The sequence below is a fragment of the Lolium perenne genome, chromosome 3 (genome assembly GCF_019359855.2).
Source record: "Lolium perenne isolate Kyuss_39 chromosome 3, Kyuss_2.0, whole genome shotgun sequence".
NCBI classification, from domain to species: domain Eukaryota; kingdom Viridiplantae; phylum Streptophyta; class Magnoliopsida; order Poales; family Poaceae; genus Lolium; species Lolium perenne.
The window spans coordinates 78,417,820-78,432,098 of record NC_067246.2 but is presented as its reverse complement, the minus strand read 5'-3'; the positions used below and the strand labels follow the sequence as shown (position 1 = coordinate 78,432,098).

The 14,279-nt window shown below is 42.8% G+C and overlaps 1 protein-coding gene across 1 annotated transcript; it reads left to right on the top strand.

Annotated features, from left to right (window-relative positions):
• The first annotated feature begins 8,956 nt into the window (after nt 1-8,956).
• LOC139837919 (uncharacterized) lies at nt 8,957-10,138 on the top strand. The gene has a single exon (XM_071827238.1). The coding sequence runs from the start codon at nt 8,957-8,959 to the stop codon at nt 10,136-10,138; it is 1,182 nt and encodes a 393-aa protein (XP_071683339.1).
• Nucleotides 10,139-14,279: the final 4,141 nt, after the last annotated feature.

Sequence of the window (14,279 nt, the reverse complement as noted above, 5' to 3'; positions counted from 1 at the left end):
TTGTTTATGATCTTGCATGCTCTCCGTTATTAGTAGAGGCTCTGGCCAAGTTTTTACTCTTAACTCCAAGAGGGAGTATTTATGCTCGATAGTGGGTTCATGCCTCCATTAAATCTGGGCTAGTGACAGAAAGTTCCAAGGTTGTGGATGTGCTGTTGCCACTAGGGATAAAACATTGATGCTATGTCCGAGGATGTAGTTATTGATTACATTACGCACCATACTTAATGCAATTGTCTGTTGTTTACAACTTAATACTGGAAGGGGTTCGGATGATAACCTGAAGGTGGACTTTTTAGGCATAGATGCATGCTGGATAGCGGTCTATGTACTTTGTCGTAATGCCCAATTGAATCTCACAATACTCATCATGTCATGTATGTGCATTGTCATGCCCTCTCTATTTGTCAATTGCCCAACTGTAATTTGTTCACCCAACATGCTATTTATCTTATGGGAGAGACACCTCTAGTGAACTGTGGACCCCAGTCCATTCTTTTAATCGAATACAATCTACTGCAATACTTGTTCTACTGTTTTCTGCAAACAATTATCATCCACACTATACATCTAATCCTTTGTTACAGCAAGCCGGTGAGATTGACAACCTCACTGTTTCGTTGGGGCAAAGTACTTTGGTTGTGTTGTGCAGGTTCCACGTTGGCGCCGGAATCCCTGGTGTTGCGCCGCACTACATCTCGCCGCCATCAACCTTCAACGTGCTTCTTGGATCCTACTGGTTCGATAACCTTGGTTTCTTACTGAGGGAAAACTTGCTTCTATACGCATCACACCTTCCTCTTGGGGTTCCCAACGGACGTGTGTATACACGCTATCAAGCTCTTTTTCTGGCGCCGTTGCCGGGGAGATCAAGACACGCTGCAAGGGGAGTCTTCACAATCCAATCTCTTTACTTTGTTTTTGTCTTGCTTTATTTTATTTACTACTTTGTTTGCTGTACTAAATCAAAACACAAAAAAATTAGTTGCTAGTTTTACTTTATTTACTATCTTGTTTGCTATATCAAAAACACAAAAAAAAAATTAGTTACTTGCATTTTATTTTTGTTACCATGTCTAGTTCTGCACTTGTTACTTCTTCACCTGAAGAATTAGTCTTCACTTTTAAACAAGGGGATGAGGAGAGTTTTAAAGATGCTTGGTCCAGAATTTTTACTTCTTATCGCAAAACTGAACCACAAATGACTCTAAGTTTACTCCTTAGTAACTTTTGTTTTGGGGTTATGATTCACTATAGATATGCTTTGGATGCTTTAGTGGGAGGAGATTTCCTTCATTGCAATGGGGATCAAGCTTTTAATGCCATAAAGAAGTTGGTTGCATCGCATGATTCAGCTAATAACTTTGATTCAGCCCTTATTAGCATTTATAATAGATTAAACACTCTTGAGACAAGTGCATCTTGCTTGAATGAAAATTATAGATATGTTCGTAACCGTCTTGATCAAGTTTTAGTGAACTCTGAACCTTCATTATGGGATCCTACTATTAAAATTGTTATCGGTGACCAAACTCTTCATGCCAATTGTGATATTATGTCTGAATTTTGCCTAATGCCTAAGAGTATTCATGAATCTTTGAAACTTTGGGATTTCGTTGAAGGGGGAGAAGGAATAACTCTTATTGATAACTCTGTTATAAACCCTAAGGGAATAGCTGCAAGTGTGCATACAACCATTCTTGGAAGAACAATATCCATTGATTATCTTGTTATTGAATGTGTAGGAACAGGACAAATCACACTTGGAAGATCCCTGCTGAAACTATTGGGAGCAGTCATAGATATGGGAGAAGGCACCATGAAATTCACCTCTACACCAGGGGGAAGACATATATTCCCTAAAGCAAAGGGTAAGAAAAAGAACAAGAAAGGTAAGGGCAAAGCCCAAGGTAAGGTCAATGCACCATCCCTTGATAATACTTGATACACACTTTCTGCGCCTAGCTGAAAGGCGTTAAAGAAAAGCGCTTATGGGAGACAACCCATGTTTTTACTACAGTACTTTTGTTTTATATTTGAGTCTTGGAAGTTGTTTACTATTGTAGCAACCTCTCCTTATCTTAGTTTTATTGCATTGTTGTGCCAAGTAAAGTCTCTAATAGAAGGATGATACTAGATTTGGATTACTGCGCAGAAACAGTTTTCTTTGCTGTCACGAATCTGGGTAAAATTCTCTGTAGGTAACTCAGAAAATTATGCCAATTTACGTGAGTGATCCTCAGATATGTACGCAACTTTCATTAGTTTTAATTTTTCTCATCTGAGCAAGTATGGTGCCTGTTAAAAATACGTCTTTACGAACTGTTCTGTTTTGACAGATTCTGCCTTTTATTTTGCATTGCCTGTTTTGCCATGCTTGATGGATTTTTCGATTCCATTGACTTTCAGTAGCTTTGTGCAATGTCCAGAAGTATAAAGAATGATTGTGTCACCTCTGAATATGTGAATTTTGATTATGCACTAACCCTCTAATGAGTTTGTTTGAGTTTGGTGTGGAGGAAGTTTTCAAGGATCAAGAGAGGAGGATGATATACACTATGATCAAGGAGAGTGAAAGCTCTAAGCTTGGGGATGCCCCGGTGGTTCACCCCTGCATATATCAAGAAGACTCAAGCGTCTAAGTTTGGGGATGCCCAAGGCATCCCCTTCTTCATCGACAACATTATCAGGTTCCTCTAGTGAAACTATATTTTTATTCCATCACATCTTATGTACTTTGCTTGGAGCGTCGGTTTGTTTTTGTTTCTGTTTTGTTTGAATAAAATAGATCCTAGCATTCATTGTGTGGGAGAGAGACACGCTCCACTGTTGCATATGGACAAGTATGTCCTTAGGCTCTACTCATAGTATTCATGGCGAAAGTTTCTTCTTCGTTAAATTGTTATATGGTTGGAATTGGAAAATGATATATGTGGTAATTGGTATAATATCTTGAATAATGTGATACTTGGCAATTGTTGTGCTCATGTTTAAGCTCTTGCATCATATACTTTGCACTTATTAATGAAGAAATACATAGAGCATGCTAAAATCTGATTTGCATGTTTGGTCTCTCTAAGGTCTAGATAATTTCTAGTATTGAGTTTGAACAACAAGGAAGACGGTATAGAGTCTTATAATGTTTACAATATGTCTTTTATGTGAGTTTTGCTGCACCGCTTCATCCTTGTGTTTGTTTCAAATAACTTTGCTAGCCTAAACCTTGTATCGAGAGGGAATACTTCTCATGTATCCAAAATCTTTGAGCCAACCACTATGCCATTTGTGTCCACCATACCTACCTACTACATGGTATTTCTCCGCCATTCCAAAGTAAATTGCTTGAGTGCTACCTTTAAAATTTCCATTCTTCACCTTTACAATATATAGCCCATGAGACAAATAGCTTAAAAACTATTGTGGTATTGAATATGTACTTATGCACTTTATCTCTTATTAAGTTGCTTGTTGTGCGATAACCATGTTTCTGGGGACGCCATCAACTACTCTTTGTTGAATATCATGTGAGTTGCTATGCATGTCCGTCTTGTCTGAAGTAAGGGAGATTTACCACTCATTTAATGGTTAGAGCATGCATACTGTTAGAGAAGAACATTGGGCAGCTAACTAAAGCCATGAATCATGGTGGAAGTTTCAGTTTTGGACATATATCCTCAATCTCATATGAGAACATTAATTGTTGCTACATGCTTATGCATAAAAGAGGAGTCCATTATCTGTTGTCTATGTTGTCCCGGTATGGATGTCTAAGTTGAGAATAATCAAAAGCGGGAAATCCAATGCGAACTTTCTCCTTAGACCTTTGTACAGGCGGCATAGAGGTACCCCTTTGTGACACTTGGTTAAAACATGTGTATTGCGATGATAATCCCGGTAATCCAAGCTAATTAGGACAAGGTGCGGGCACTATTAGTATACTATGCATGAGGCTTGCAACTTGTAGGATATAATTTACATAACTCATATGCTTTATTACTACCGTTGAAAAAATTGTTTCTTGTTTTTAAAACCAAAGCTCTAGCACAAATATAGCAATCAATGCTTCCCTCTGCGAAGGGCCTTTCTTTTACTTTTAATGTTGAGTCAGTTCACCTATCTCTCTCCACCTCAAGAAGCAAACACTTGTGTGAACTGTGCATTGATTCCTACATACTTGCATATTGCACTTGTTATATTACTCTATGTTGACAATATCCATGAGATATACATGTTACAAGTTGAAAGCAACCGCTGAAACTTCATCTTCCTTTGTGTTGCTTCAATACCTTTACTTTGAATTATTGCTTTATGAGTTAACTCTTATGCAAGACTTATTGATGCTTGTCTTGAAGTACTATTCATGAAAAGTCTTTGCTTTATGGTTCAATTGTTTACTCATGTCATTTACCATTGTTTCAAATCGCTGCATTCATTACATGTGCTTACAATAGTATTGATCAAGATTATGTTGGTAGCATTGTCACTTAAGAAATTATCTTTGTTATCGTTTACCTACTCGGGACGAGTAGGAACTAAGCTTGGGGATGCTTGATACGTCTCAAACGTATCTATAATTTCTTATGTTCCATGCTACTTTTATGATGATACTCACATGTTTTATACACATTATATGTCGTATTTATGCATTTTCCGGCACTAACCTATTAACGAGATGCCGAAGAGCCAGTTGCTGTTTTCTGCTGTTTTTGGTTTCAGAAATCCTAGTAAGGAAATATTCTCGGAATTGGACGAAATCAACGCCTAGGGTCCTATTTTGCCACGAAGCTTCCAGAAGACCGAAGAGTCAACGAAGTGGGGCCACGAGGTGGCCAGGAGGGTAGGCGGCGCGGCCCCAGCCTTGGCCGCGCCGACCTATCTCCTGGGCCCCTCGCAACGCCCCCTGACCTGCCCTTCCGCCTACTTAAAGCCTTCGTCGCGAAACCCCCAGTACCGAGAGCCACGATACGGAAAACCTTCCAGAGACGCCGCCGCCGCCAATCCCATCTCGGGGGATTCAGGAGATCGCCTCCGACACCCTGCCGGAGAGGGGAATCATCTCCCGGAGGACTCTACACCACCATGGTCGCCTCCGGATTGATGAGTGAGTAGTTCACCCCTGGACTATGGGTCCATAGCAGTAGCTAGATGGTCGTCTTCTCCTCATGTGCTTCATTGTCGGATCTTGTGAGCTGCCTAACATGATCAAGCTCATCTATCTGTAATGCTATATGTTGTGTTTGTTGGGATCCGATGGATAGAGAATACTATGTTATGTTGATTATCAATCTATTACCTATGTGTTGTTTATGATCTTGCATGCTCTCCGTTATTAGTAGAGGCTCTGGCCAAGTTTTTACTCTTAACTCCAAGAGGGAGTATTTATGCTCGATAGTGGGCTCATGCCTCCATTAAATCTGGGACAGTGACAGAAAGTTCTAAGGTTGTGGATGTGCTGTTGCCACTAGGGATAAAATATTGATGCTATGTCCGAGGATGTAGTTATTGATTACATTACGCACCATACTTAATGCAATTGTCTGTTGTTTGCAACTTAATACTGGAAGGGGTTCGGATGATAACCTGAAGGTGGACTTTTTAGGCATAGATGCATGCTGGATAGCGGTCTATGTACTTTGTCGTAATACCCAATTGAATCTCACAATACTCATCATGTCATGTATGTGCATTGTCATGCCCTCTCTATTTGTCAATTGCCCAACTGTAATTTGTTCACCCAACATGCTATTTATCTTATGGGAGAAACACCTCTAGTGAACTGTGGACCCCGGTCCATTCTTTTAATCGAATAATCTACTGCAATACTTGTTCTACTGTTTTCTGCAAACAATCATCATCCACACTATACATCTAATCCTTTGTTACAGCAAGCCGGTGAGATTGACAACCTCACTGTTTCGTTGGGGCAAAGTACTTTGGTTGTGTTGTGCAGGTTCCACGTTGGCGCCGGAATCCCTGGTGTTGCGCCGCACTACATCTCGCCGCCATCAACCTTCAACGTGCTTCTTGGCTCCTACTGGTTCGATAACCTTGGTTTCTTACTGAGGGAAAACTTGCTTCTATACGCATCACACCTTCCTCTTGGGGTTCCCAACGGACGTGTGTATACACGCTATCAGGCGTCGCCATGATTGGCTCGGAAGTTGGAGGCGGAGTCGAAGAAGACATCTGAAGAAAAGAAAAAGTGATGGCAGAAAATATATCTTAGTCGGATCCACATCATCATCCTAAGGTTCATCCCTACCAACTGCGGCGCGAAGACAAAGTTCAGAGGCTTACCGTAATGGATTCCGCGGTGGTCGGAGTCGTCGGCGACGAGGTTTTTGCGCGGTGGCTCGTCGGAGTTAAGAACAGGAAGAACACTGCGCGGCGGTGAGCCGCTCCGGCGAAACTCCGGTGAAACTCCGGTGGACTCCGGCACGGCGGAAGGAGGAGCTCGAGGGCGGCGCTTTGCAGAGAGGTGAGAAGGGGGGTGAATGGCGAGTTAGGAGTCGACGGTGGATATTTATAGGCTGTGAGAGGAGATTCGTGTTCCGCATCCTGTGGTCGGAACGCAAGCGTCGCACCGTTGGATGCATGACACGTGTCGAAACCCTAAACAGTAAAAATGGCTAAGGATAATTTACCGCTCAAACCACGCGAAAATGGCGCCAGAATTGGCGGAACCGTTTGAGGCTGTTAAGATTCCGGGTAACGGCGTGAAAATAAGCGAACTCTTATCCGCGAGCAGGGGAGTAACCCGGAGACATGTTATGTACTGTCGATGGATGAAGCCCCGCAGGATGAGGGAATTTTCCGACTGAAGGTTGGGAAAGAAGAAAATGTGAAGTTGGAGTTCTTCAAGTTTCTCCGCGTTGCCCACATTGCCGGAGATCATGAAGTATTAGCAAGACAGAAACATGAGGTGAAACTCGAAGAACTCTGGGGGCTACTGTTGTGGGTATACTTCATGGGTGTACCATCGACAGTGCCTAAGATCCAGCAAGCCCGGGTGGCCCACGGATGGTGATGTGGCATGCGGCCCATCGGGCGGCCCAGTTGCTGTTGATCCTGAAGGATGAAGTCCGGCCCAGGAGAAGGTAGCCGGATCCGACCGACCTTTGGAGGTACCCGGATCCATGGAGGCCCAGTAGGAACTCGGATCCAGGACGATGTATAGAGGGAGGCGGATCCTTGGCGTACACGGCAATACATTGTACCATAGTTAGGCAAACCTGTATCCGGCTAGGACTCTCCATGTAAACCCTAGATTCGTGCGCCTTTATAAGCCGGATCCCGGGAGCCCTAGAGGCACAACCACAACTCATTGTAATAACGCGAAAGCGCTCAGATAATTCCAGACAAGCAGCAGTAGGCCCTGTCATCGTGCAGGTGTTCCGAAGCTGGGTAAATCGCGTACTACCGTCCCGTGTGCACTCCGCCCTATGGCCCTACTTCTTCTCCCCCTCGTGAGGAGGATTAGGCAACGACAGGAACTTCTCTTCAACCTCGTCTCGTTCGGTTGGAGTCAACTTGACGGAGAGATGATCAACTGATGGGAAGTCGTTGAGGAACTCCGAAAAAATCACAGCATGGAAGCATTCAATTAGCTTTGATGGCTATTAGCTCTCGGTTTTACTCGATTTCTAGTCGGGCTGGCTCATGCCCGTTGGGACGCCATGCAGTCATTTGGCTCCAGTCTTTGATGATGTCATGCCAGCGCAACATCATGCATCTTCCGCGACTTGTCATGTTGTTCTATCACTCCCTCGACAATATCTCTCGTGCTTGAGGCGCTCTGGGGATGGGACGCCTCCTTCAATGTTCCTTCGCCCGACGGGCACATATCGCTGATTTGTTCGAGAATTTCGTTGATTGGTATACGTAATGTGAAGGGATTTCCGATTGTATGGCCTATATTGTTTGGATTAGACCCTCTAGGTCTTTTGTTAGTAGTGGTGATATGGGACGGTTTCCCTGCTCTTCCTTTCTGTTAAAATTTAGCTATTTTTCATGGCTTTTCCCGTTCTAATTTAAATATATGCAGCGATCTTGCATGGTTTGAGAAAAAAAATGCAACACATGAAAGTTTGCTGAGACAAGAAAAAAGAAAAGTAAACCACCCATTTTCCATTCTAGTGGCCTGCAGCAGAAACAAATTCGTTGACGTTTGTACCAGATGTAATGGTGAAACAACAGTATTTATATTCAGAAAGAAAATGGCACATCATTTCTAAAATCTTGAAAGGGGTATGAAGTTTTGCTAAATAGAGTATTCACTAAATGGGGGTAATTAGCTTCAAAGGAGTAAAACTTGGTCGTAAAACCGGAATTCACTCGTAATAAAATATTCATGCATTTGAAAAAAAATGTGCAAGTGTTGCAAGATAAAAGGTTCATGCATATCAAATTGGATGATGACTATGCATTTCGAAAGAATGCTCATATGTTTTTTAGAAATATATATTCTTTACATTCATAAATAAGTGCATAGTATGAGCTCTGAACTCTGAACATGAATTTTGTGTTCATTTTGTTTTGTTAGTGAAAGACATGGACCAACTCTTATAAAAATCTCAGCCGCTTGATCCATATCTTTTGTTGTTTCTTACTCTCCGATTCTAATGAAAATCCTAACTATCGTACTTGGCTATTACAACATATGTTTACCTCCTTCCAAGCGGTTGTACTGTATTATTTTGCCAGAAGAAAACGGTAGTTATATTTTCTTCAGCAGCAAAATTATTTAAGTTATGACACTGATCGCCTATGCATGTAAAAAAAGTGTGGTTTCTCGTGGGCCAAGCCCAGCCCATTTGAGAGCCACCATTCCGTTCCATTCCGGCGCAGCAAACGAACCAAACTACCCTCCGGCCTCCGGCCTCCGCCGCCGCCGCCAGCACAACTCCGGCATTCCTGGGACGGATCGAGAACCAGGACGAGCTGCCAGCCGGCGACCATGGCGGAGGGGGTAACAGCAGAACCGGCGTCTCTCCTCCGCGGCCTCCCCGATGAGATCGTCCTCTGGGAGATCCTCATCCGCCTGCCCCCCAAATACCTCCTCCGCTGCCGCGCCGTCCGCCGCGCCTGGCGCGCCGCCACCTCCGCCCGCGATTTCCTCCTGGCCCACCACGCCCGCCAGCCCAGCCTCCCCATCTTCTCCGGCGACGACGCGTGGATCCTCGGCGTCCACTACCACAACATCCTCGCCTTCGACCACCGGGCCGCCACCGAGGACGACCAGCTCCACGCCGTCGCCCGGCTCGACGACGCCTTCCGACCGGTGGCCGCCTGCGACGGCCTGCTCGTCCTCTCCAAGCTGTCCACGCTTGGCTCTGCCGGCTCCTGCCTCTCCATCTGCAACCCAGCCACGCGTCAGCATGCTCTCCTCGGCCTACACTGCGACTTCGGTGCCATGGGGATGTACCTGCACCGCCCGGCTGGCGAGCACCGCCTGTTGCTGCAGCGGAAGAGGTGCCAGGCAGCAGATCAAGCTGGCTGCTACGTCTTCTCGTTGGGCTCCGGCCAGCCGCCGAGGTACATCGGGTGGCCGGAGATGGCGTCTCTGAACTTCAGCGTACCTGTCTGGGTGCGTGATAGCCTGCATTGGTACCCGGTGTATTGTCCGACCGAAACAAACCCATCGCTGTATGAAAGCAAACTCATAGTATTCGACACCATATCCGAGTCGTTCCAGCTGATGCGTGAGCCAACTGTTCTCGGCAGCTCATATGCCTTTGACATGGATGGCAAGCTCGGCACCTTTACCCGGAACCCTTCCACCAAAGCTATCGATATACGGGTGCTGCACAACTACGAAAGCGAGGTTTGGGACTTGAAGTACCAGATCAAATTGCCGGTTGCTGAAATCAGGAGGGAGTTTCAAGACTGTGGTGGATATTGGGATTGGGAGTTGGACGTCGTTTCGGTGGATGGTGGCGTGCTCTTGCTTGTCCAGCTTCCTCGGTGGCTGCTTCATGTTGATAGTAATGACAGAATGGTTAACAGTTTCTATCGGGGTCGCCGATCGCTCTCTATGACTGGTTTTCAGCTAAAGCAGAGTCTTGTTCGGCATACCTTCTTTCCAGCTCTACAAGGTTATGCTGTGAACGCTTCACCTTTCATCGGACCTGTTGAGTGAGTGGTGAGCTGCAATATATATTGGTTGCATGAATTATGAACCTGCTGGCTTCTTCTAAGTTATGATCAGAAACTCTGAATATGATGTAGTTGCTTGAAATCTATGCTTGTCTCGGTATGATCAGAAGCTCTGAATGTTATGTGGTTGCATGAAATCTATGCATGTGTCGTTACCTTTTGGGCTGAAATTACGGGTGTCTCTGTTGATGCTAAAACCAATTAGTCATTTTGCCTTGATTTTGAAACATGTGCCAACTAATATAATCAGTGCCATTTCTCTATTATCTAGTGGTTTTCTTAGTACTCAATTGTTATTCATCTTATGCATCATGTCCCAATTCCTTGAACAAGAATGGACCTGACTATTTATTTCTAGCTGTCTTCTTAATAATCAATATTTCGTGGTGTTCCTTTTTTCTAACCTTTGTTATAGCTGACGATGAAAAGTGGCATATTTTATTCTTTGTTGATTTGCAAGCTGCATCTTGTTAAATGGTTGCATCATCTTTACCTTCCTGCTCTCTTGCTGGCTGGGGCAGAGGGGCTGGAGAGGAGAGTTTTGACTAGCCAACTTATTACTGAAATATTATTTTATAATTGATTTTTGACAGGGATACGATTGTCCGTAATTCTTGCACTCCTCCTTTTACCCTGAACAGGGCCTTTGCCTCTCTAGGAGTTGTGTTTTTGGTACTGCTTGCATTGCCTCTTGCCTCTTCAGACTGCAGTCTGCACCTTTGTAGTTTGTTCTAGGTTATGTGCTTGATAGAGTCTGGATATGGGTTTTGACGTGCTTGGTAGAATTGGTGATCCTGATGGTAGTCATTTTTTTTAGAAACTTGGTGCTTGCTGTAATAAATCTTTTTGGTGATGCCATCCTATTTGGTTTCCTCCTCCGCCTGAACTTTGTTAGTGGAGTTTCACCTGTAGCATGTTGCCTGCAGTACAGGTTTAACACATGCTTTAGCCCATTGCCTCCAGTACACACTGAATCTAAGTTGAGAAGCTCCAAGCCTCCAACTAACAATCTGGATTATAGGCTCCATGGTAAGAATTATGTCCTTACTCCAGTTATTTGACTTCCAAACCTGATTATTTATTTACGCCGCTGGCAAAAGAGACTGTTTAGTTCAGCATATGTTTCAGTTGGCAGTTGCTAAAAAAATAATGAGAACACTCATTTTTGCCAACGAAGTCCATCTGTGGCTGTAAATTATTTTGCTGGTGCTAGATGATATTTTTGTTGATCACCTGTGAGCCTTTTATATTTCCGTTAGGTGAAAAGACAGTAGACTTGGTAGTCTGAACTTTTCAACAGTGAGACTGTTCATTTTGCGTTGTTACTGAAATCTATGCTTGAGTCAATTCTCTTTCAGAATGAAGGGACAATTGTGTGTGTCGATGCCAAAATTGCCTGATCAGTTTAGTATGTTTGAATATGTGCTAACATCTGTCTGTCCCATGTCTCTGCTTTCTTGAACTGGGGTATTGACTTAAAAAAAAAAAAAAACTAGGCCTCTTGGAGTCTTCTATCTACTTACCAGATAGCAATCTACCTGCATCTTGTCTCTGTTTCTTGAAGTGAAGAATTGACTTTGCTGTTTCATTTTGGTCATCTTTTGTCTGAGAGATTATCTAGTGGCCTTCTATTTCTTGAAGTGAAGAATATGATGTAGTTGCTTGGAATCTATGCTTGTCTCTGTACAACCAGAAGCTCCGAATGTTATGTGGTTGCATGAAATCTATGCTTGTGACATGGGCTGAAGCTACTGGTGTTTCTGTTGATGCTAAAACCAATTAGTCATTTTTCCTTGGTTTTGAACCATTTGCCTACTATTCAGTGTCATGTCTTTATTATATTGGGCCGAGAAATCAACTTGGCTTTAGTTTATTTATGTAGTGGTTTTCTTAGTACTCAATTTTTATCCATTGTATGCCTCAAGTCCCAATTCCTTGAACATGAATGAACTTTACTATTTGTTCTAGTTGTCTTCTTAATAGTCAATATTTTTTTTGTACCCTTTGTTATAGCTGGCAACAGAAAGAGGGAGATTATTTTTTCTTTGTTGACTTGCAAGCTGCATCTAGTTAAATGGTTGCATCGTAGCCAACTTATTATTGAAATATTATGTTATAATTGATTTTGGACAGGGATACGATTGTCCTGAATTCTTTCACTCCTTTTACCCTCAAGAGGGCCTTCACATCTCGAGGAGTTATGTTTTTGGCAGTGCTTGCATTGCCTTCTCAGACTGCACCTTTGTAGTTTGTACTAGGTTATGTGCTTGGGAGAGTGGATGTGATTTTTGACAACATATCATGTGCTCGGTAGAATTGGTGATCCTGATGGTAGTCCTTTTTAGAAGCTTGTGCTTGTTGTAATAGATCTTCTTGCTAATGCCATCCTCTTTCGTTTTCTCCTCCGTCTGAACTCTCACCGCTAACATCGCATCATCTACCTCCCCTTCCCCACATAGCTCACGATTCATAACTTTGTTAGTGGAGTTTCACCTGTAGCATGTTGCCTGCAGTACAGGTTTAACACATGCTGTAGCCTATGCCTCCAATACACGTTTAACACATCCTCCTCTCTTTTTTGGCATATCAAACGTTGTTGCTTTTCAATCTACTTTTTGCTCAGCATTTTTTCAAGATGCGTTTATTACTGGAACTTACTATTAGCAGACTTGACACTATATATGACTGTATGTACTTATGTAGCTTCCTCACTAGCATCAGTGGACAATGTTCCCTTGTGCTTCCCAGCATTCTTTCCACTTCCAGTCCTTTTAATCTCATCCATGGGAGATATGCAAATGAATGTAATCTGAGAAGCTCCAAGCCTGAAACTAGATAATCTAGGTTATAGTCTCCATGGTAAGATTTTGCGTTGTTACTGAAATCTACGCATGCATCAATTCTCATGGTATTTTTAAAAAAATCTAGGCCTCTAGGAGTCTTCTCTGTACTGCTTACCAGAGAGCAACCTACCTGCATTATGTATCTATTCCTTGAAGTGAAGAATTGACTTTACCGTTTCATTTTGGTCATCTTTTTTCTGAGATATTATCTAGTGGCCTTCCTAATAACCAATATTTACCGATCTACATGTGTTTCCTATTGGTTTTGCTGATGATGAAAGTTGTCTTGCAAGTTACACCTGATTTCTATGACTGCTCAGAGCGCTACTTGCATCAGATTCTACTCAGTGCAAATCAAGATCTTTGGTTGCAAGATTGCCAAAAAGTTTTAGTGCTGTCGCACCAGTTTGGCGCCGGCCGCCGGAACACCACTGAATAAAATTTTGTGTACAGTTTGTAAAATAAAAATGATTAACTGGCCAACTGTTAATGAAAAATGTTCATAATTGTGAAAAGTAATTGTTCATATGTGCCAAAAAATAGTTGTATATAAAATAATTAATCTCAAGGAACTTTTGAAGAATGTTTTTGATAGGAAAATATATTGCATGACTATCTGGATCCGTCTGTACGCACTTCTTGTACTCCCCTTCAGGCCTCGTTTGGAAAGAGTGAATTTTAGTGTTTCACAGTGTATTTTCGACCGTGTTTTGGGTGGACACCCAATTCTCATCTCCTCTGCTTGAAACACGAGTGTAAAAAACGCTAGAGGCACCTCGCGTCTTAAAAACTGCCCCATCCAGGTCTTGTTTACTCCTAGGGTATTTCCATCCCCTAGGGGTTTGGGGATGAGAGGGGATTTGGTGAAAACCCCCCTTTCACCCAATCCCCATTTTCCCCCTAATTTCCCCTCATTTCCCCACACCCTCCCCCACAGAATCTAGTTACTTTGATTTTGGGGATGGGAGTGGATGAAAGAGGATTGAAATCTAGTGATAAAAAAATAGAAACTTTACACCCGCAAGATGATTCTGGACAAAGTCACTCAAATAAAAATCATATCTTTGCAATAAATATACAAGAATATTTATGAAACGTTGCATGGTAATACAAAAAAAAAACAACGGATCATCAGTTCGATCTCATGGAATATTCTATTCGGTGGCAAAATAAATAAATTATGCTGCTCTCAAATGCCAGTTCTAAAAAGCAGTTGGTGGGATCATTCATTGTTCATATCGTTCCAAATGTTTTCATCAAGATCAACCTGTTATATAAGAG

Excerpts from the sequence above, each read along its gene's own strand:
- LOC139837919 (XM_071827238.1), top strand. The coding sequence starts at position 8,957 with ATGGCGGAGGGGGTAACAGCAGAACCGGCGTCTCTCCTCCGCGGCCTC.